The 20,399-nt window shown below is 42.4% G+C and overlaps 1 protein-coding gene across 2 annotated transcripts; it reads left to right on the top strand.

The window, feature by feature from the left end:
* The first annotated feature begins 1,921 nt into the window (after nt 1–1,921).
* Nucleotides 1,922–17,713, top strand: SRI (sorcin). Of its 2 annotated transcripts, XM_061586763.1 has the most exons (8): nt 1,925–2,223; nt 8,220–8,303; nt 10,363–10,432; nt 11,996–12,039; nt 12,665–12,812; nt 13,676–13,789; nt 15,306–15,364; nt 16,241–17,713. In XM_061586763.1, exons 1-8 carry the CDS (start codon nt 2,173–2,175, stop codon nt 16,265–16,267), a joined length of 597 nt encoding a protein of 198 aa, XP_061442747.1. In that variant the 5' UTR covers nt 1,925–2,172; the 3' UTR covers nt 16,268–17,713. The 2 variants fall into 2 exon arrangements, with proteins under 2 accessions (XP_061442748.1, XP_061442747.1); XM_061586764.1 differs by lacking the exon at nt 8,220–8,303 and having other exon boundaries at nt 1,922–2,223.
* The last annotated feature ends 2,686 nt before the right edge of the window (nt 17,714–20,399 follow it).

Consider the following 20,399-nt stretch of genomic DNA (forward strand, 5'->3'; position numbering starts at 1 on the left):
TGAAAGGAGAATATGCTAGCCACTGATACAAGTTTTCTAAGTTGCTTCCTTGTCCTTTCCTGCTGATTGGGCTAATCAGAGTGAAAGAAGGTGAGTTAGTCATGGAGAAGATTCTCCTTTCATGCTGATTGGCTCCTAGAGACTGTTGTTGTGGGGAAAGGCATTAAGGATCTCATTCTCAACCCAGCAGCAAAAGAAAAAAGTGGGAGGATGTGTGGCTGTGACTATCATGAGGAGACCCTGCACTTCTGAATTTGCCACTACATTACTGACCCTGGACATCAACACCCGAGATGTATATTTTTAGGATCCACCTGATCTTCTGTGATGTTGTTTAGGTTGCTTTTAACTGTTTAATTATGTATTTTTAAATTGGGACCTTTGGGTAAGGGAGAGTAAGAAATTCTAATAATAATAATAGAGCAGGAGGTGAATCTCCCATTTTAAGTACATTTCTAGCCTCTGTGGGTATTTTAATATGTGATTGGTCCCTTGATCACCATTTGTTGGAAAGGTGGGATACAAATATAACAAATAAATAAATGTTCTGATGTGGTCCTTGCAGCCAAACAAGTTGCTGCCTCCATAAAGATAGATGTTATCTTACACCATGATTCCTACAGTTATTGATTCCCAGTGGAACTTTATTCAGACTATTCATGTTGTTTAAGAAACTGGGAATCAGGAACCAACTTTCACCCTGTGTATTTCCTTACATGTAAGGTATTTATACTCTGCTTGTTGAGGAAATTTTCCACAAAGTAGCTTAGCGATGGCCAGGTTCTCACAACACAGTAAGTCAAACTATGGTTTACTGGGACTAAGCAAACATACAGGCTCACAGCCACTTTGCTTCTCCCCCAATTCTTTTTACTCCCGCACTGCACTGAGCTACGTAAAGGTTTGGCTTAGTGTGTTGTCCGAACCCACATTCATGGTTAAGCTTCTCTTTACTAACCACCAACTGTAGTCAAGGTTTGTGCTTGGCTACAGATTGTGGTGAAGTAGGAGACGGCTTAGTTACAACCCAGATTCAGACAACACAATAAGCCAAACTTTGGTTTAGTTCAGCACAGCAAGGCAGTAAAATGGACTGGAAAGGAGGAAAGCAATTGCAACTCCTCTCCGGGAACCTGAACATTTTCATTAAGCCATAGTTTACTGTGTCACATAGACCAGGCCAAGATTTTAAAAATTCAACATTATCTTGCTCTATCAGCTAAAAGGCACATCACTTGAGGATATTGTTGTACAAATCCTGTCACAAAGAAGTATCACTAACACCCACCTTAATAATGAAACAAACAATTATTTCAATACTCATTAGAGTGATTGTTATTATTATTTTATTTAGAGCATTTGTATCCTGCTCCCTGAGTGGCTTACATACAATCAGTTAAAATAAGACAGTCCCTCCTCACAGGCTTCCAGCCTAAAAAACAAGACACAGATGGTGGAAGGGACAGGGAGGGATGAGGAAAAATACTCATTGAAGAGGTTATTAAACATTGTCCCTCAAATGAAATTACAGCAACTTTTTGGAACACATGGGTGCAATGTTAAACACGTTTCATTAGAAAGTAGAGCCACACTTCCAAGTAAGCATGCATTGGATTCCTCCACAACGATGCAATTCTATGCTCACCTGCTTAGGAGAAAGTCACATTGGACTCAGTGGTTCTTATCGCTTTGTACACATGCAAAAAACTGCACTGAGCAATGCATATTTCTTCTATATATATTCCAACCCGCCTACAGGTACACCACTTCTCCTATTCCATTCCATCCCCCACAAACCCTCAAATCCGTAAGTACTTTCCACGGTCTCCAAAACAAGGCCGTTCTGCAGTTTGTATGCACTTTCAGTCACACAGAGAAAGTTTCCACAGAAACACCTCGGGAGGAAGTCCGGCTTATACCATTATTGTTGGAAGAGAGGGGAAACTGTGAGCGCAAGACGTGTCTAGCTTTCCCACGTTTATAGGACGTAACGGGAGAGCGAAGGCCGGAAGACGCTGAAGAGCCTCCCTCCTTTCTAGACGTTACAGACCAGCTCAAAAACTCTTCCCCCCTCCTCTTTTGGTGAAAGTGGTTTGAGCTAGCCTTCCCCCGGGTTGCGGCGGAGACGGAGAGGTCAGGCTACGGGTGTTGCAGCGTTGCTGAGAATCGATCATGGCGTACCCTGGGCATCCCGGCGCTGGAGGCGGCTACTACCAGGGCGGGGTAAGCAAGCCTGGGACGGGTGGACCTCTGGGCGCTTGGTACGCGGCCCTCCGGCCTGCACAGACCGCAGAGTCGGGGCGGGTTTCCTTCCGTACTTCCGCAGCCGCCTTGCCTTAGGACGCTCCCCGACGCGTGGCTCAGAGTGAACTGGGCGAGGGCGAGGGTGGAAGCGGGGAGCGACGGGCGGAATCGTCAGGAACTAGCGCAGTCGTTCAAGGGGGTGGCTCCTGGTCTCTTGGGTTGCCTACCTTGGAAGGACGGGTCTCTTGGCCTTCCTCCGTTATGGTCCCGCGTGTGCGTAAAGCGGGGTCTCGGTGGAGAGCTCAAGGAAGATGTTGACCACGGTGTGTGGCAGCAGTGGAGCGAAAAGGGCGAATCCCATGTTGGGGATCTAAAATAAAGCTGCCGACATCATAATGCCATTGTGCAAATCTATCGTGGAAAGGGCCTTAGCTCAGGGGTAGAGCATCTGCCTTGCATGCAGATGATCCCAAATTCATGCCATCTTTAGGTAGGGCAGGGAGAGGCTTCTGCCTGGAACCTTGGAGAGCCGCTGCCAATCAGTGTAGACAATACTGAGCTAGATGGACCAATGGCCTGAGTCAGTACAGTATAAGGCAGATTTCTATGTTCCTATAGTTCAATGGTGCTTGGAATACTGGATTGTATTCAATGATGGCCTAACCAGAGGAAACCCACTGAAATGAAGGAGCTTAACTTAAACTATTAACTACAGTGGGTCTCCTTTGAGTAGGACTAACGTGGAGTGCCACCCACTGTTTACAGTTGTGGCCACCTCACCTCAAAAAGGATGTCGTAGAGCTGGAAAAGGGCAATGGAAATTATTGAGGGTGTGGAGCAACTCCGCTATGAGTAAAGATTACAACATTTTTGGGGGCCTTTTAGTTTGGAAAACAGTTGAGTAAGGGGGGGACATGATAGAGGTGTATAAAACTAGGTATGGTGTGGAGAAAATATCTGTAATCGGGGCCAGCACCAGAGGGTGGCCAGGTCGGGCCATGACCAAGGGCCCCTCCTTAGGGTGGGTGGGTAGTGCTCCCTTCTACGATCTGCAGCAGTGTTGGCTCCCAACCCTGCCGTGGATCGCAGAGGGGGAGCTCCTAGACACTTCCACTCGAGCAGTATGTCTTGCTGCATGGATCGAGACGCTCGAAAATCTAATTCACGCAACCTCTGAGAATGGGTGTGCTGTGGCTGTTGTAAATGCTTGGACAAGTGGCACGCTGGTGTGGATTTTGATGAGCGTGCTCAAAATGAAAGCGTGTGTACAGTGGGACTTGGCACTCTGCCTGCTTCCCTCACCTAAGGTGACACTATGTGCAGCAGTTTGAAGGGCCCATCAAGATGGTTCTATGAATTGCAGTTACCCATAGGGTGTGACCTGGAGTGCTTTGGGTAGATGAAGTGCACCTCTGTGAGTCCTGGCCCCACTCAATCAATCTCTTGTGTTCCAAGCTCAGTCTGAGCTGGTTTCTGGTCCACCTGCGTGGCAAGTAGGGATGAAAGCTGTGATTCTGTATCGCAGGGGTGGGGGAACCACCAGCCCACTGATCTAATTAGGCGCAGCAATTGGCAACAATTGGGCCCATCAGGCAATTTCCTCAAACCACATCCACTTGCCCCATCCCTGACATTGTATATGACTTCAGAGGCACATTGAGAGGTGGTTGCCAGTGAACCAATCAGGAGCCTTAAAGTGCACTCCGGATTGTGCACTGGCATGGGAGGTTTGCTATCCCCCCCCCCGATCAGCTGATGGAGCATGTGGTAGCAAAGCTGACCTTGCCCACAGCAGGGCATGGGGAACTCCAGCAGGCTTGATGTCATGGAGCTGATCCCTGCAGAAAGCAGGCTTGGAGTCACTGCCTATCAGCTGATAGGTGGTACCTTCAAGCCTTGGTTGGCTTGGACTACAAAGGAAAAATTAGTCACCTAGTGCCACTGTGTCAGAGTGGCCCACCAGGGTTGGCCAGATCATACAACCCTGCAGTAAAGTATTGCAAGGTGGCGTGGTGTGGCATGTGTCACACTGTAACTCCTAACTGATTTTCTTCTCTTTTTTTCATACTGCATTTTCCCCAAAGAGCTTAGGGTGGGTGCAAGGCTCTCCTCCCCAGCCATTTTATTTATTTATTTATTTATTATTTATTTAGTTTAATTTATATACCGCCCTAAGCCCGAAGGCTCTCTGGGCGGTGTACAAAAAGATAAAAACAAGCACAATATATAAATACAATAAATACAATAAATAATAATAATAATAATAAAAACAATAACAAACCAAACAACATCCAAAATACGGAAATGCTGTTTAAAATACACTTTAAAATGCCTGGGAGTATAAAAAGGTTTTCACCTGGCGCCGAAAAGATAGTAGCGTCGGCGCCAGGCGCACCTCATCAGGGAGACTGTTCCACAGTTCGGGGGCCACTACTGAAAAGGCCCTGGTTCTAGTCATCACCTTCCGAGCCTCTCGATGGGATGGTACTCGGAGGAGGGCCTTAGATGTTGAGCGTAGTGTACGGGTAGGTTCATATTGGGAGAGGCGTTCCACCAGGTATTGCGGTCCCATGCAATCTTTGCAGTAGCCCTGTGACCAGTGGTGCAGTGGTCAATTCTGAAGCACAGGAGCTTATTATGACAGCTCCCTTAGCCATGCCCCCTTGAGAAGAGTCCAGAAATTCAGGCACCTGTGTGGATCCATTATATCAGGAGTAGTCAACGTGGTGTCCTCCAGACATGGTTGGACTACAGCTCTCCTCGTCCCTGGCCATTGGCCACGCTGGCTGGGGCTGATGGGTGTTGGAGTCCAGCGACTTCTGAAGTGCACCACATTGGCTAGCTCTGCATTGTGTATACTACGTCAAAGAGCGTACTACCCATTTTATTCGTTTTGTCTGAAAATCATGAATGAGTGAGTTGGCAAAGGGTGGTGCAATGTTGGACTTTGGCTGGGGAGTCTTAGATTTACATCCTCAATCAGCTATGAAGTTTACTCTCTGTGACCTTGGGCCAGTTATTGTCTGAGCCTAGCCTACCTAACAGAGGTCCTGCACCAAGCCAGACCTGTCCTCCCAACTTCCACTGGCAAACACGGCCTTGGCAGATGACATTGTTGCTCCTACTGTGAACGCAGTACCAGAGCTCCACTCCCACAGGCGCCTGGTTGGCCAGTGTGAAAAGACAAGAACCTCTCTTATACCAAGTCAGATCCTTGATCCATCTAGCTCAGTATCGCCTACACTGACTGGCAGCTGCTCTCCAGGGTTTCAGGCAGTTTCTCCCAACCCCACCTGGAGCTGCCGGGGATTGAACCTGGGACCTTCAGCATGCAAAGCAGACGTTCCGCCACTGAGCTACAGCCCTTCCCCAAACAGGATTCTGAACTCAGTGGCCCTTTGGCCTGATTCAACATCTCTTCTTATGTTCTCCCCACATTCCTCCTCCATTGCACAACTACCGGTGAGCTTGGTGAGACCGAGAGAGAGTGACTTGCTCATGTCCATCAGTAAGCTTCTATGGTTGACTGGGGATGTGAACCTAGGTTTCTCTGGTCCCAGTCAGACACTCTAACTACTGTGCCGCTCTTGCTTTCTGATGGAGGAAGGATAAATGGATTCTGCAGTTTGGGGTGTGGCTCTAAAAAGCACCAAGCAAGGAGTGGGAAAAGCTTCTTGTATTGTTGGAGACCGTAGAGCTGGAATAATTACTCGGCATAATGTGTTTACTTTTCACTGTATTCGCGAGGGAATGGCTTCCTTTTGCATTTCCACTTCCTTGGGTGACCCTTGAACTGTGGAGTGGTAACATAATCTGCCTTTTGTAAGAAACCACCAAGCATTGCAGGATGCATTGAAGCAACAGTCTCTCTAAAACACTGGAAAATACACAATATTGTACATTTTTACTTTTTATGTGTAGGTTTCATATGCATATATTCATATTTAATTTAATCCAGATTTTTTAATATAATCTCTTAATTAAAACTAATTGTAGATGTCTGCCTTTCTGTTTAATACCCATGGGAAGAGCTGTTTGAGGGCAAGCATTTATAAATATGTGCTATGTCTCTTACCAAATTGCTTGTTACGGACTTGGTACCTAAGACTAGAGACTGATCACAGGTAATGTGATCTAGCCCCTGGGCCCAGGTGAAGTGAGAGTCCTCCACTGTGCCCACATCAGTAATTTTTTGTATGCATCTGTTTTTATGTCCTTTATGCTGTGTGATATACACAGTTCTGAGTCAATATTTACTCTATGCATACAAGGATATTTCCTTGTTGTCATGCTATAAACAAACACCTTTGCCCAGTAACTATGAACCTTTGCTTCTAGAAAGTTTTGGGCCCATAATTCCCGATGTGCAAACATTTTGCATTGTGAGCCACCCTGTGTTCCTGGGGTGGGAATGGGGCAAGGCAGGCGAATGATGGAAAAAATAAAACAGAAGGGCAATAATGACATTTGAAAGAGGAGAGGGCAGCCTTGTTCATAGTGCCGTTTCCTGTGTTTATGCTGACATTTTACCATAGAAGAAAAGTCACAGAGGAAAAAGGGTCAGTTGAGTTTACATCCCATGGAAAACAATGGGACAAGTTAGTCACAACTTCTGTTTGTTGTTGGTATGTGCTTTAAAGTCGATTACGACTTATGGCGACCCTGTGAATCGGCCACCTCCAGCAGCATCTGTCATGAACCACCCTGTTCAGATCTTGTCAGTTCAGGCCTTTATGGAATCAATCTCTCTCTTGTTTGGTCTTCCTCTTTTTCTACTCCCTTCTGTTTTTCCCAGCATTATTGTCTTTCCTAGTGAATCATGTCTTCTTATTATGTGTCCAAAGCAGGATAACCTCAGTTTCACCATTTTAGCTTCTAGTGATAGTTCTGGTTTAACTTGTTCTGACTCCCAGTTATTTGTCTTTTTTGAGGTCAATGGTATCCGCAAAGCTCTCCTCCAACACCACATTTCAAATGAGCTGATTTTTCTCTTATCCACTTTTTTCACTGTCCAACTTTCACATCCATCCATAGAAATCGGGAATACCATGGTCTGAATGATCCTGACTTTAGTGTTCAGTGATACATCTTTGCATTTGAGGACCTTTTCCAGTTCTCTCATAGCTGCCCTGCCCAGTCCTAGCCTTCTTCTGATTTCTTGACTATTGTCTCCATTTTGGTTAATGACTGTGCCGAGGTATTGATAATCCTTGACAAGTTCAATGTCCTCATTGTCAACTTTAAAGCTACATAAATCTTCTGTTGTCCTTACTTTAGTCTTTTTGACGTTCAGCTGTAGTCCTGCTTTTGTGCCTTTCTCTTTAACTTTCTTCAGCATTCATTAAACCCTATGAACAGAGTCACAACTTCTAAGTCCCATTGATAATAATAAGAATATCAACAGTGACTAAGTGCAACTGTTTCACAGTGCAATCCTATCCATCTTTACTCAGACGTAAGCTTTATTAAGTTTAAGAGGGCTTACTCCCAGGTAAGTGGGTATATGATTGCATTAAGTGGGTATATGATTGCCCCACCCAATTTATGCAAAAATACACTCTCCTAGTTACTGTGAATGCCTGTGTAGTTGGAAATGCAACATGTTTTACTGATCAGATTAATTAACTTAGTATGCATCATTGTCCATGAATTCTACAAAGTACCAATGAGAAGCATGACTTGAATCAGTGATCTAAATCAGTGATCTGGTTTTTAATGATTTAAAATATTGTTTGGTACTTGTCAGACCTGAACTTGCAACAAGTTCAAGTTTGACTGTCAGCCTATCAAAACTGCTGTTAGGAATAGTCCTTGGAACGAGGATTGCTAGAAGGTTTAAGAATAAGCTTTGCATATCTTAAGACTGAAGTTCCCAATGAACACAGCAGGGCTTGCTTTTGAGCAAACATGCATGCACGTCGGCTAAAACTATGGTGAAAATGCCTTGATTTAATTCCTTTAATTTTTATTTCTAGTATGGGAGTGCTCCTGGAGGACCAGCATTTCCTGGTCAGGCTCAAGATCCTTTATATGGCTATTTTGCTGCAGTGGCTGGGCAGGTATGGTTCCCTCGGCACATACACTCCACCTTTACACAACAAATGCAAGGTGTTCGTTTTATTGCTGCCCTTTAACCCATCTTTACTATATGCAACACCTAGTTTATGCTGTTGCCAGCGCCATGACATAATCTTTCCTAAAAAGATCCTGCAGTCCTTCTACTTCATCAGTTTAATTTGTATAGGTATAGCATCCTACAAGCAGTAGTGTAGTGGTAAATTTTGAAGTACGGGAGCACACCATGATACGCCATGCCGAGGAGAGTCCAAAAATGCAGACATCTATGGTGATCACCCACAAAGTAGCAGTACATAGTATAATTCTTAGTTTATGAGGAGTGTTGAATAGTGAGCTAGCAATGGATGGCAAAGTGGTTAAGCCATTGGCCTTTAGCTGGGAAGTCGTGTTCATGTCAGTGATCAGCTATGAAGTTTTCTGATTGCATAGGTGCAACTTGTAAAACACATTGATTTTTAACAAAAGCTCTTCATCCAGCTGAAACACAATGTTTAGATATTAGTTAGAAATGCAAACCATCTTGCAGAGAAGAGTTCCTATTTAAACTGCTAGTGTGAAGTAGGAACCACATCAAAGAAGTACCTAGGCTCTGCTTGATTATTTTCCTCATTCTCTGGTTTCCTCTGTGCTAATCTGTCAGAAACAATAGTAAAAATCAAAATCCTTGATATTATGTCATGCGTTAGATCAAGGAAGATCTGTCAATTATCCTGGTGGTCCAATAGATGACAACTTTGCTTCTCCTCTGATTTCTTTTTCTTGTTTTCTTTTCTTTCTTTCTTTCTATCTTTCTTTCTTTCTTTGGAGATGCACTACCTGCATTTCCCCTTCACTACACCACTCCACTCCTGATAAGGGTGCTTATTATTTTATCTTAGTTGGCAGTATATTTTTAAATTAACTATAAGGGTCAGTTTGGATGTACAGAGAAACTATAATTTCCTGCAAAACAAACAAGACTCATGCTTTCTTCCCCTCCTCTTGTGTGGCCGCAAAGAGGAGATTGGAATATTGAACATCTGTTTTTAAACAAACTACACTTCCATTGAATGTCTGAACTTGGAGAATGGTTATTTATTTAAACCAGCCTTCCCCAACTCAGTGTCTTTCAGATGTTATTGGACTTCAACGCCCATCATCTTTGCCCATTGGCCATGCTGGCTGAGGCTGATGAGAGTTGGTGTCCAACATCATCTGGTGGACACCAGGTTGGGGAAGGCTAGTTTAAACTGTAGTTTCACAAAAAACCAGAGTTCTCTGAATTCCAACATCATAGAAAAATGTGGCTTGTTTAAAAACACTTGTTTAAGAACACTTCTGACGTTCTCCCAACCATAAAAGGGGGTGGGGGAGCAGTGTGTGAGATTGGGGCTCATGCAGGCCCAATTCACACATATGAAAACCATGGGAAATGAAGATATAAAAAACAATTCCTCCTTCTGGATCTAGTTTGACTGCATTTTAGAGGATGAAGCTAAAATCTGTATTTGAACTGACAATATTGGCCATTATAAAAAGACAGGCACAGTGGAGAGCTATACTAGATCTTGGAGGTAATGCCAGATTGGTATTATGAATGAGGAGGCACAATCCTTAGGAGCATTCCCTCTTCCCCCTTCCCTTACACGTGTTGATTAGGAACTTGATAGTTGTTTGTCACAAACCCATACTTTGCTATTTTGTCCAAACAGGAAAACAAGCATTTGTGCTCACTTACTTTGCATCTATGAGGATATCCTGTGTAGAACTACTGTATACAAAAGGTTGCTGTAAGCCAGGATCAGAAGTTACTAATTGCCATGTGATGGGGAGGTGCACACACTTGTTCCTGCAATGCCAAACCATGGCTTTGGCATGATGTCTGACTAGCCCCCCATTTTCTGTATCCTAGCATGGTCACCTCTTTCCATGGCGTGCCTATTATCTCAAAGGTGTCTTGTTTTGAGAAATTTAGTAATCGTTTGCTGGTGGCTAGCAAAGATGGTAAGGTCTGGGCACAGAATAAGTAAAACTGGAGTGATGACTTTCTGTTTTCCAAAGGATGGTCAAATAGATGCTGATGAGCTTCAAAGATGTCTGACCCAGTCAGGAATTGCGGGTGCATATAAACGTAAGTTGACCAGGCTTAAAAACCTCACTAGCTAGCTGCGTTTAGTCTTGTTGCAGCAAAAGAGTCTTGTGGCACCTTCAGAATTAACAAGTTTATTATGGCACAGGTTTTCATGGATTAGAATCCATTTCATCAGGCATATGTCCTCAGTATTGTCCTCAGTGGGCAGCTATATTTACACATGGATGTAGGGGCAGAAAAATAAATGTAAGCAATGGGTTCAAATGGCCACAAAGTACAAAAAGTAGAGTTCAAGAATTCTGAGCAGAAATGGGTTCAAGTTCAGTGAATTATATTTATATATTGTTTCGCACATCCAGAGGTGTCCCAAAGAGATTTACAATACTAAAATTCAAAATATGAAATAAATTTAAACATTCAATGAAAGAATAGAAATATAACATTTAAAAGTGTTCATCCAAAGAAAAAATTCTTTAAAACAGCACAAAATATCCATGGGATGAAGACCAGTAGCCAGCAACAAAACAAACAAATATTGCTGCTATCCAGAAGTTGGTGACAATAAAAATATCTTTGCAAAATGGCCACGTGGCACCAGGTGAGCTTTCCTGGGGAAGAAACACGGTGGCCATTTGTGTTAACAATTGTTGGTGACCACAGTCATCCTACTTTGGGTTCATTAGGAGAGGAAACTATTGTCTTTGTTCAGGCCTGAATGAGTAGAATCAGACTTTCCATAAGACTCTTCAATGTTTTAAAAACCCAAGTCTCCAAAAGATAGTTAAAATAATTCCATTTTTTTCTGTTTGTTTAGTAGTTAAGCTATCATTTACCAACTAAGAACAACCAAATACTTATTGTATGTTGGAATTCTAACTTACGAATTCTAGATCTTTTTATAGAATGTGTAATTTATTTGTGCATGACTTCAGGCTGTTTTAATTATTTTCCTTATTATAAACAACCATCAAGGGTTTAGAGCACCATCCCTAGGGGGGTTTAGTTTAGAAAAAAGAAAGTTAATGGGTGACATGATGAATGACTGATGAAATGGTGAATACTGAGATCATGGATACAACACTTCCCCTGTCACACTAGAACATCTTTTTGCCAAATCAAATCGGTTGATAGTAGGTTCAGAATTGACAAAGTTCTATTTCTCACAAGTCGCAAGTGAACTTACAAGTTACCAACACAAGATGTAATGATAGCTGGTGACTGAGGTGGCTTTTTAAAAGGGTTAGACAGACAGACGATATTTGTTACAAGCACCAGGTTGTTCATTTGCCACAGCCCATCAGTCTTCCAATACTTACTAGGTTATTGCAAGTTGCGACTTGCTCTCTTGCATTGATTTTTGTAAGCTTTTCCCTCCCCTATTTTAGCATATTGAAATATTTGAAGTGAAGCCAATATTGAGGAATTAATATACAGTCGGAGTATATTTTTGAATGATTGTTTAGGAATCTGTTCATACTTTCCTCCTCCGCCTCCAAACTACTATTGGTGGGTGAGGAAAGCATTTGGATAAATAATGCACTCTGACTCTGGACTTTCTTTCTACTGACTGCTGCTTGAATTGTCTTTTTTTCTCTTGAACAGCTTTCAACCTAGAGACGTGCAGGCTCATGATCTCCATGCTTGATGTATCCTTTCTGTATCTGGTTTTGACCTTATTGAGATGAATGGAGGATGTTCTGATGGCTGAAACAATTTCTTACCTGGGGGTGGGGAGGGGAGTTTACAAATATGCTAGTTAAGCGTTTCGTTTGGGCCACTTTAGGACTTTCCAGATATAAAATCACTGACATATAAAAGTGGCCCTTAGACATGATTTCATGGTTTCTTATTCCTAGTTGAGAATTTGCTTGCAAATATTTGTCAATCAGGGGTGGACATCCTGGTACCACCCCCAGATGTTGCTGGACTCCAGTTTCCATCAGCCCCAGCCAGCTTAGGTAAGATGTGGAATTATGAGACCTACATCTGGAGGGCCACAGGGTCCCCATCCATGGTGTAGTCTCTAAATATAATACATGTTGGCATTTGTCTTTCTTGGCAGTGTCGCTTTGCCTCCTTTCCGTTAAAAAAATAAATCTAATTCAGAATTCTTTGACTAAAAAGGCAAGTCCTGGAGTGAAGTCTGCCAAAGAGGGCAGAACTATAATCCTTCCATAGAGAAATCATGGCTGATGCTCTGAAGCTGATGCAGTTGAATTGAAGAATATTTATTTTGTTATTGAAGCTACATGATCCTTAGTCACCATGCAGAGAGACATGTCTGGCACATTGGGCTTTAATGAATTTAAGGAGCTCTGGGCAGTGCTGAATGGCTGGAGGCAACACTTCATGAATGTAGACAGTGACCGCAGTGGTACAGTTGATTCTCAGGAGCTTCAGAAGGCTTTGACCTCTATGGGTGAGTTGTGAAACTTTACACCAGCTGGGAATTGGTTGCCACTGGACCAATCAGTAGAAGCTATATTCCACTCTGCTTAATATGATTGGGTGGTTATGTACCCATTGTTCTTGGTGGAGTGCATGCCCTTGTTGATCACCAGTGAAAAGCGCAGTGGGAGAAAAAACCCTCAAGTGGGGACTGCAACAAAATGTTGCAGGTGGAGTTCTCTTATTCAGGATGCAAGCCCGCAACACCCTCTTCCAGGATATTTCATTCCCTCTCCTCTCTAGTTTTCCATGTCTCTCCCCCCCCCGCCAGCAGTTGTCCAGTATTCTGGGTTCTCATTGGACTGTTTTGAGGGGTCCCTCCCCACAGGATAGAGAAATCTTATCTAATTTGCATTCAAAAGCGGACCAACCTAACTCACACTTTCTGAAACAATGCCAGAACCAAAATACAGCCATCCTTTCATCGTGTAGTGGTTAATGTGTTGGACTATGACCTGAGAGACCAGGGTTTGAATCCCCACACAGCCATAAAGCTCACTGGGTGACCTTGGGCCAGTCACTGCCTCTCAGCCTCAGAGGGATGCAATGGTAAACCCCCTCTGAATACCGCTTACCATGAATACTCTATTCATAGGGTCGCCATAAGTCGGAATCGACTTGGGGGCAGTCCATTTCATTTTTTTCAAATTTACATGTCCCTGAATTTTGCAATGCAGTTCTCCAGCCAAGCAGTGTGAACAGAAAATGCACATCTTGGGATAAAGGGCACATAAAATTGCATGTATTTGTGAAAATATAATTAAAAAATCATTATATTAAGGAAGATGGACTTGTCTGGCTCTTGAGTCTCTTTTCTGTATTTCTTTCATCTAGGATTTAGGTTGAGCCCCCAAGCCATCAGTGGAATTTCAAAACGATACAGCACTCGTGGAAAGATTACGTTTGATGACTACATTGCCTGCTGTATTAAACTCAGAGCTCTCACTGGTATTTGTTGTTTTAGTTCATGGCTTTACTGTTACTGATACTTTTTTATTTCTCCTAATAAATTCAGACTCTTTTTTAAGAACCCTAGAATTCTAGAGTTGGAGGCGGCCTTGTAGCCCACCTTGCTTGGTTCAGGCAATCCTGAGCTAGAGCATCCCCAGTAGATGGCTAACCAGCCTCTGCTTGAAGACCTCCAGTGAGGAAGTGCACCACCACCCCCGCTAGGTAGTTGGTTCTGTTACTGCTTTTTCATCCAAACTCTACCCTCCTGTAACTTAAGCTGATTAGATCTAATCCGCCTCTGGGTAAGCAGAGAAGAAGCTTTTGCCCTATATGCAACAGCCCTTCATGTATTTAAAGAGTGCTATCATGTCCCTCTATTTGGAAGGAAGTCTTCTCTCCAAAGGCTAAACATACCAAGTTCCTTCAACCTTTCCTCATTGGACATGATTTCAGTATCCCCAGCTATCTTCATTGCTCTCCTCTGAATCCATTTCACTTTGCCTATATCCTCCTTAAAGTGCAGCATCCAGCACTAAACACACTGTACTCCAGATGAAGTCTGAGCAGTGCAGAGTAAGTTGGAGCAATCACTTCCATTGCATTAGCCATTTTTGCAGTTGCATCATACTGCTGACTCATTTGCAGTGTGTAATCCATTACCACCCTGAAATCCAGTGCAGGTATCCCCCATCCTACCCCCTGTGCTTTCAAATATTATTTTTTGCCAACATGCAGAAGCTTGCATTCCTACATTTTTATCTCTTGTGTTTGTTTTCTGCAATAAAGCTTCCTGTCTAATAGAGCATGTGAATAGTTTCTCCCTCAAGAGACAGCATTGTGAATGAATAAATTTATTTCGGTCCATGACCAGCAAAAGTACCAGAATACAAAAGAATATAGCGAAAGTGACAGCAAAATGTTAAAAGGGAAACAAAAACAATAAGGGTTAAAAATTAAATCAAGGTCACCGAGGTTAAGACAGTTAACAGCGCTAAAAGTTGATTACAAAGAGCTCGTTAATTCCTTCCTGCGGGCCATGGCCACAACACAAAACGAAGCAACCTTCGCGGTAATCCGGGGATCCAAATCTGCCAATAGGCGTTGCAAGAGGACCGCCTCCAAACCCGGGTGAAGAGACAGCATTGTATTCTGGTGCAAAGCTGGTGGGTGAGGGAATTTGTTTTCAGACGATCCTGGTATTGACCAAGGAACCCAAAGTTGCCCTACACAGCTCTAAGGAAAAAGGCCTTTTGGATGTACCAAGTTTGTGAAAACCCTTTAAACCCCTTTCCTGCGCAAAAAAGGAGTTGGCTTATAAGAAATTTGCAACAGCTTTTTTTTTTAATCCACAGAATGTGTTGCTTAATAGCAGACTGGTAGACAGTTTCATAGTGGACAACTTGAATTGCTGTGTGTGCCTCATGCTTGTATTTGGCAATAGTAGCTATTTTGATAGCGCTTTTGTGCATTCTGGCTTCTGTCCTCATATGATTCTTTTGTACTACTTTTGCAGATAGTTTCCGAAGACGAGATGCAGCCCAACAGGGAGTGGTGAACTTCCAGTATGATGATGTAAGTGAACTTCATCTCTCTCTCTCTTTAGATATATAATCTATATTTTCCTTGAAAGTTGCAATCCATTGCATCTATTTAAGCTATGGGCTTCAGGCCTGAATTGCTTGTCCTTTCCCCCCGGAACTTGGAGCACCATTTGTAGCCTATAGAAGCCTGAGAAGCTGCCTCGTTCAGTCTCAGATCATTCAATGGTCTACCTTGCTATTGTCTACACCAGGTATGGAGAACCTGTGGCCTTCTAGATGTTGCTGGACTCCACTCTCATTAATCCCAGCTAACATAGCTGATTGCTGCTGAACTACAACTCCCATCATCCCAGACAATTGGTCATGCTAGCTGGCTGATGAGAGTTCAGTTTTAGCAACATCTGGAGGGCCAAAGGTTTTCCATCCCTGGTCTATAGTGATTGGCAGCAACTCTTCAAGGTTTCAGACACTGTTTTCGACCTGTACCTGGGACCCTTTGCAGGTACAGCCCATCCTCTCAAGACAGAGATGAGATCAAGGCTATCACTTCAAAAATTAGTGTGCTGCTATGCATATGTATGCTGTAGAGCAGGGAAGCATTTAGCTGAGGATGCCACATATGTTTGCTATGACCATGGTTTGTGTAGCAGGGCTTTCTGGAGCATATTCAGTAGTGCAGTTCCAGTTCTCATAGGGCAACAGCTAGGCCTGTAGAACTGTGGTCCACATGAACATGTCCAATACTCTCATAGCAAAAGACAGTCAATAATGGATGAAATGGCTTTCATGGAATGTTCAGAGGCGCTCCACCAGCATCCTTTACACTATAGGCATCTTACTGCAGAACATTGCAGGAGTGTGATAATACACTGTACATAACATATTCGTGCTTCTTTCTTTTTTGCAGTTCATACAGTGTGTTATGAGCATTTGATTCAAGACGAAGAAAGAAATTAATGAGCATCACCCACATTCCACTTTGTTTTGCTTTGCACCAAAAAAAAAAAAAAAGTATCATGGTTGTGTAACTAAACAGTAGTATTGGCATATTTTATAAATATTGATTTATATGCTTTTTATAGTTTTGATAACTAACAAAAGGAAAACACAATAAATCCTGGTTTTGAGTTGATTTGTCTTGCATATTTATAATTTGCTTGATATGGAATTTAAAAAAACTATTCATTTTTTCTTTATCTCTTCTTGTACTGTTTTTAAACAGTTCGTATTGGAACATACGTTGTATTGTGCCATATAGGTGGGCCAAAGGGCAAGAAACTGGGCGTGTATAAGTGCACTAAATGTCATTGGAGTTGCCTATAAGTCTCAGAATAAAGTGCAACATATAGTAATCCGAGTGTTACTTCCTAAAATCAATGTTATGTTTGCCCTTTCAATATTTATCCCTATGTGTTTTTAAAATACAGGAAATAGTCAGTGATTGGTTCAGCTAATTGTGCCATGCTGCATATTCTCAATTAAAGTCTTCTGACATATGATAGCATTGGTTTTAAGTCATGCTTCCTAGGTTTGCATTCTCTACCCTTTTAAATTTAAACCTTTCCATGTACTTAGCTATGAGGCTGTAATCTTTTTGAGACTTGGGGAAGATTTTGAATGAATACCTTAAATTCTTCTGCAGGAAAAGATTTTCTTTAAATTCTGCAGAAATTTAACTTCTGTGTTCTGGTCCTGACTGTCAACGTGCTCATAGCTTTATTCAAAATAAATTATTTGCCAAATGTTCCATAGCATAACTAGTACTGTTTAAATATTTAGTTGCATGTGCATGGAATGTGTTCACAGTTTTATTAGGAACTGCCTTCTGTTTAATTATAAGGAGCTCTTTTATCTTGATGAACACAGTGTGAAACATGTCTCTGCTTTTTAAGTGCCCATTAAATAGTAAGTGCTGGAAGTGGAATAAAATGGACAGGTCCCTGCCTCCAAACTGCACTGGTTGCTGTTGACAGGCAAGGAAGATGGGCAAAGGAAAGAGGCTGATGGGCCAGGCCACCTACGTATTCTTACAGCTTCAGATTTCTTTAAAAGTACAGGTGTGATCTCTGGATTGACACCTGGGAACCCTACAAAAATGTGAAAGATGACTATGAATCATGTTGTCCATTCTGTGGTTAGTATGTCAGGTAACATTTGCTTACTTAAGCTTGGCTGAATCATCCATTAGCAAAATGAATACGGTCAGGGAAATTGTAACAAACAAAAACTGAGTGTGCTGATTTAATTGCAAGATTAGTTGGATGCACGTGATCCTAGTGCCAGCTCATGGTCTACTTAGCAAAAGATATTTCTTCCTGGTTAGCGTTCTAGGTGTTTCTGTTCCCTAAACTAGAAAATAAACTGTGAGCATTGCCTTTCAGCCATGTGAATTTGTCTGCATTCATTTTCCATTTGCATTTAAAGTGATGTTATATCAGGTTTTCAGGGAACATTTTGACTAGGAATAGAAGAACTAAAACTTTCTGCTTTGTGTGAAACAGTCCCCATCTTACCAGTTCCTTTGTGTTCCCTTAGTTACATGAAAATGTAACCACAAACCAATCATAGCTGTATTTTCGATATCTGTTCCAGACTGGCTGGGAAGCGGCACGTGAGCTGATGAGCAGATTAAAAATGCTCTTAAATTAAAATACTAGAATGTCCTCTTTTGCCAGACAAATGCCAGGGCTAGCATCTAACATGGAGAATACAACAGTCTGAATATAAACATAGTTTAGGTGGTTCTACAATTACACTGACAATGAAGTATCCCATAAACCTAATGGAACGCTATTTTACAACAGTCTAGGTAAAATGTTAATTTGCCACCGTTTGAACGGTTATATATATATATATACATTCTGTTTGTACCACATTGTCTGTACTACTATCAGTAATTAGCTGTAATTAATGTAACAGTAGCAAGATATTCCATCATCCCAACCTTTGCAAAAAATGTACATTTTAAGTTCTTTGTGAATAGTTTCCAAAGTCATAAACGGTTCAGGAAACAGCAAAATACAGCTCTTTATACTTTTCCCTAGAGACTTATCTTGAGGGTTAAGTGTAGGAGAAACATATTAACAGGACTTAATTATTTTTCTACTTTGGCAAAGTAATGTAATGCTGATGTGTGCGGTTGTTGCGTGACAGCACACGTTACTTTTGGAAGTAAAATAGTCAAGAAACATCACAGAGGCAATAGATCTTTTTAAGAGTCCTTTTTACTTGGACATTAAGGCTTGTAGCAGTTACAAGTAGCTTCCCCCCCTCTAGACAGAACATCTCTCTCCGAAAGCAAAACTTAGACAGACACAAACAGAAGGCTGTTGGAACTTTTCCCAGCTGATATCTCCCTGGTTGCCATGACTACATTACTGGCCTTGGCTGTCCATTCCCAGGCTGGGCAAAGACTTAACTCCTGATAACGCTCCTGCTAGCTTCAAACTTTCAGCCTTTCAGACTTGATGGAAAACAACCAGTGGCAGTAATGCCTAATGGGTCAACAGGTTTCCTTTTTTCATCATGTCTGAAAAAAAAAAACATTACAACAATACATTTCTACAATTCAAAGGTATACATACATGCATCCAGTAATACATCTCAATACATTGCAGCATACTTTTCATTTCCAGTTTACAGTTCACACAGCTTAAAACTTTATTAGCATTGCACTTCAACTCATTCCAAGCCTTGTCACCATTTTACCAAATTTCTCCTCACACAAAGGCTTGGTCATGATGTCAGCCACCATGTTGTTAGTGTCACAAAATGTCAGGTTAACAAACCCCTGCTGCACACAATCCCTTACGTGAAAGTATCTGACACTGATATGTTTTGTTCTTTTAGTATGAGCCTCTGATTTAGCTATTTTGATGCAGGCCTGATTGTCTTCATATACAGTGATCGGTTGTTGTATCTCAATGCCTATATCCTGCATGAGCATTGTGAACCATTGCAGCTCATTGCAGGCATGGGATAGAGCCACATACTCTGCTTCTGCACTTGAGGTGGCAACCACATTTTGTTTCTTGCTGCTCCAGTCAATGCAAGACCCGTACCACATCACAACTATGCCAGAGGTTGACTTACGACTGCTCAGCTCCCCTGCATGATCTGCATCCACAAAACATTCAAGACCTCCTGTCTTTGCTCCTGACAAAACCAGACTCTTTGTCTTCTTGCCTTTCAGATAACGCACTACCCTTTTAACTCCCTGCCAGTCAGCCTCTGATGGATGCTCTACTTTCCGGCTTAAAATGCTGACGGCATTACAAACGTCTGGGCGAGACACCTTCACCAAATATTGTAATTTCCCTATTATACGCCTGTACTTCTCAGGTTCTGTACAAGGCGTCTCTTGTACGTTCTGTTGAAATGCTATGACCATTGGAGTCTTCACAACATTGCATTCTGTCATGTTGCATTCTTCTATGATCTGATTTATTTTACTTTCCTGACTCAATGTTATGCTCCCGTCTGCTTCACGCACAATGTCCGTGCCTAAATAGTGTGTAACAGGCCCCAAATTCTTTGTGTCCACCTGCCTGCCCAGTTGCTCATTAAATTCCCGTTCCTCTTGCTGCTCATGATAAATATACATGATGTCATCAACATAAACTGCACAGAACGTGGTTTTCGTCCCGTCTCTTTACATACACACATGGATCTGCCTTGCATCTTTGGAATCCCATTCCCTGCAACACTCTGTCCAATTTCTCATCCCAGCAGCGTGCACTTTGCCGCAGTCCATATATTGATTTATGCAGTTTACATACAAACCCGTCCTTTGACACAGAACCCGGAGGCAGCTCCATATATATCTCCTCTCTTAAATCACCATGCAGGAATGCCGTCCCTATATCGTAGTGATTTACGCTCATGTTCTGCATCGCTGCTAGCTTCAGCAGCACACGAATGGACTCATGTTTCACAACCGGGGCGAAAACAGCATCATAATCTGTCCCATGCTGCTGGGTGAATCCCTTGGCTACCAAACGTGCCCTGTACCTCTGTACTTCCCCGGAACTTGCTTTCTTCTTCTTAAACACCCATCTGCAACCTAT

The sequence above is a fragment of the Rhineura floridana genome, chromosome 10 (assembly GCF_030035675.1).
Source record: "Rhineura floridana isolate rRhiFlo1 chromosome 10, rRhiFlo1.hap2, whole genome shotgun sequence".
In the NCBI taxonomy this organism is placed as follows: Eukaryota; Metazoa; Chordata; class Lepidosauria; order Squamata; family Rhineuridae; genus Rhineura; species Rhineura floridana.

What these genes read in the sequence shown, in the direction of transcription:
- SRI (XM_061586763.1), top strand. Translation starts at nt 2,173, where the DNA reads ATGGCGTACCCTGGGCATCCCGGCGCTGGAGGCGGCTACTACCAGGGC. An exon ending in TAAACTCAGAGCTCTCACTG is followed by an intron (nt 13,790 to 15,305) that starts GTATTTGTTGTT and finishes CTACTTTTGCAG; the next exon opens with ATAGTTTCCGAAGACGAGAT. An exon ending in TGAACTTCCAGTATGATGAT is followed by an intron (nt 15,365 to 16,240) that starts GTAAGTGAACTT and finishes TCTTTTTTGCAG; the next exon opens with TTCATACAGTGTGTTATGAG.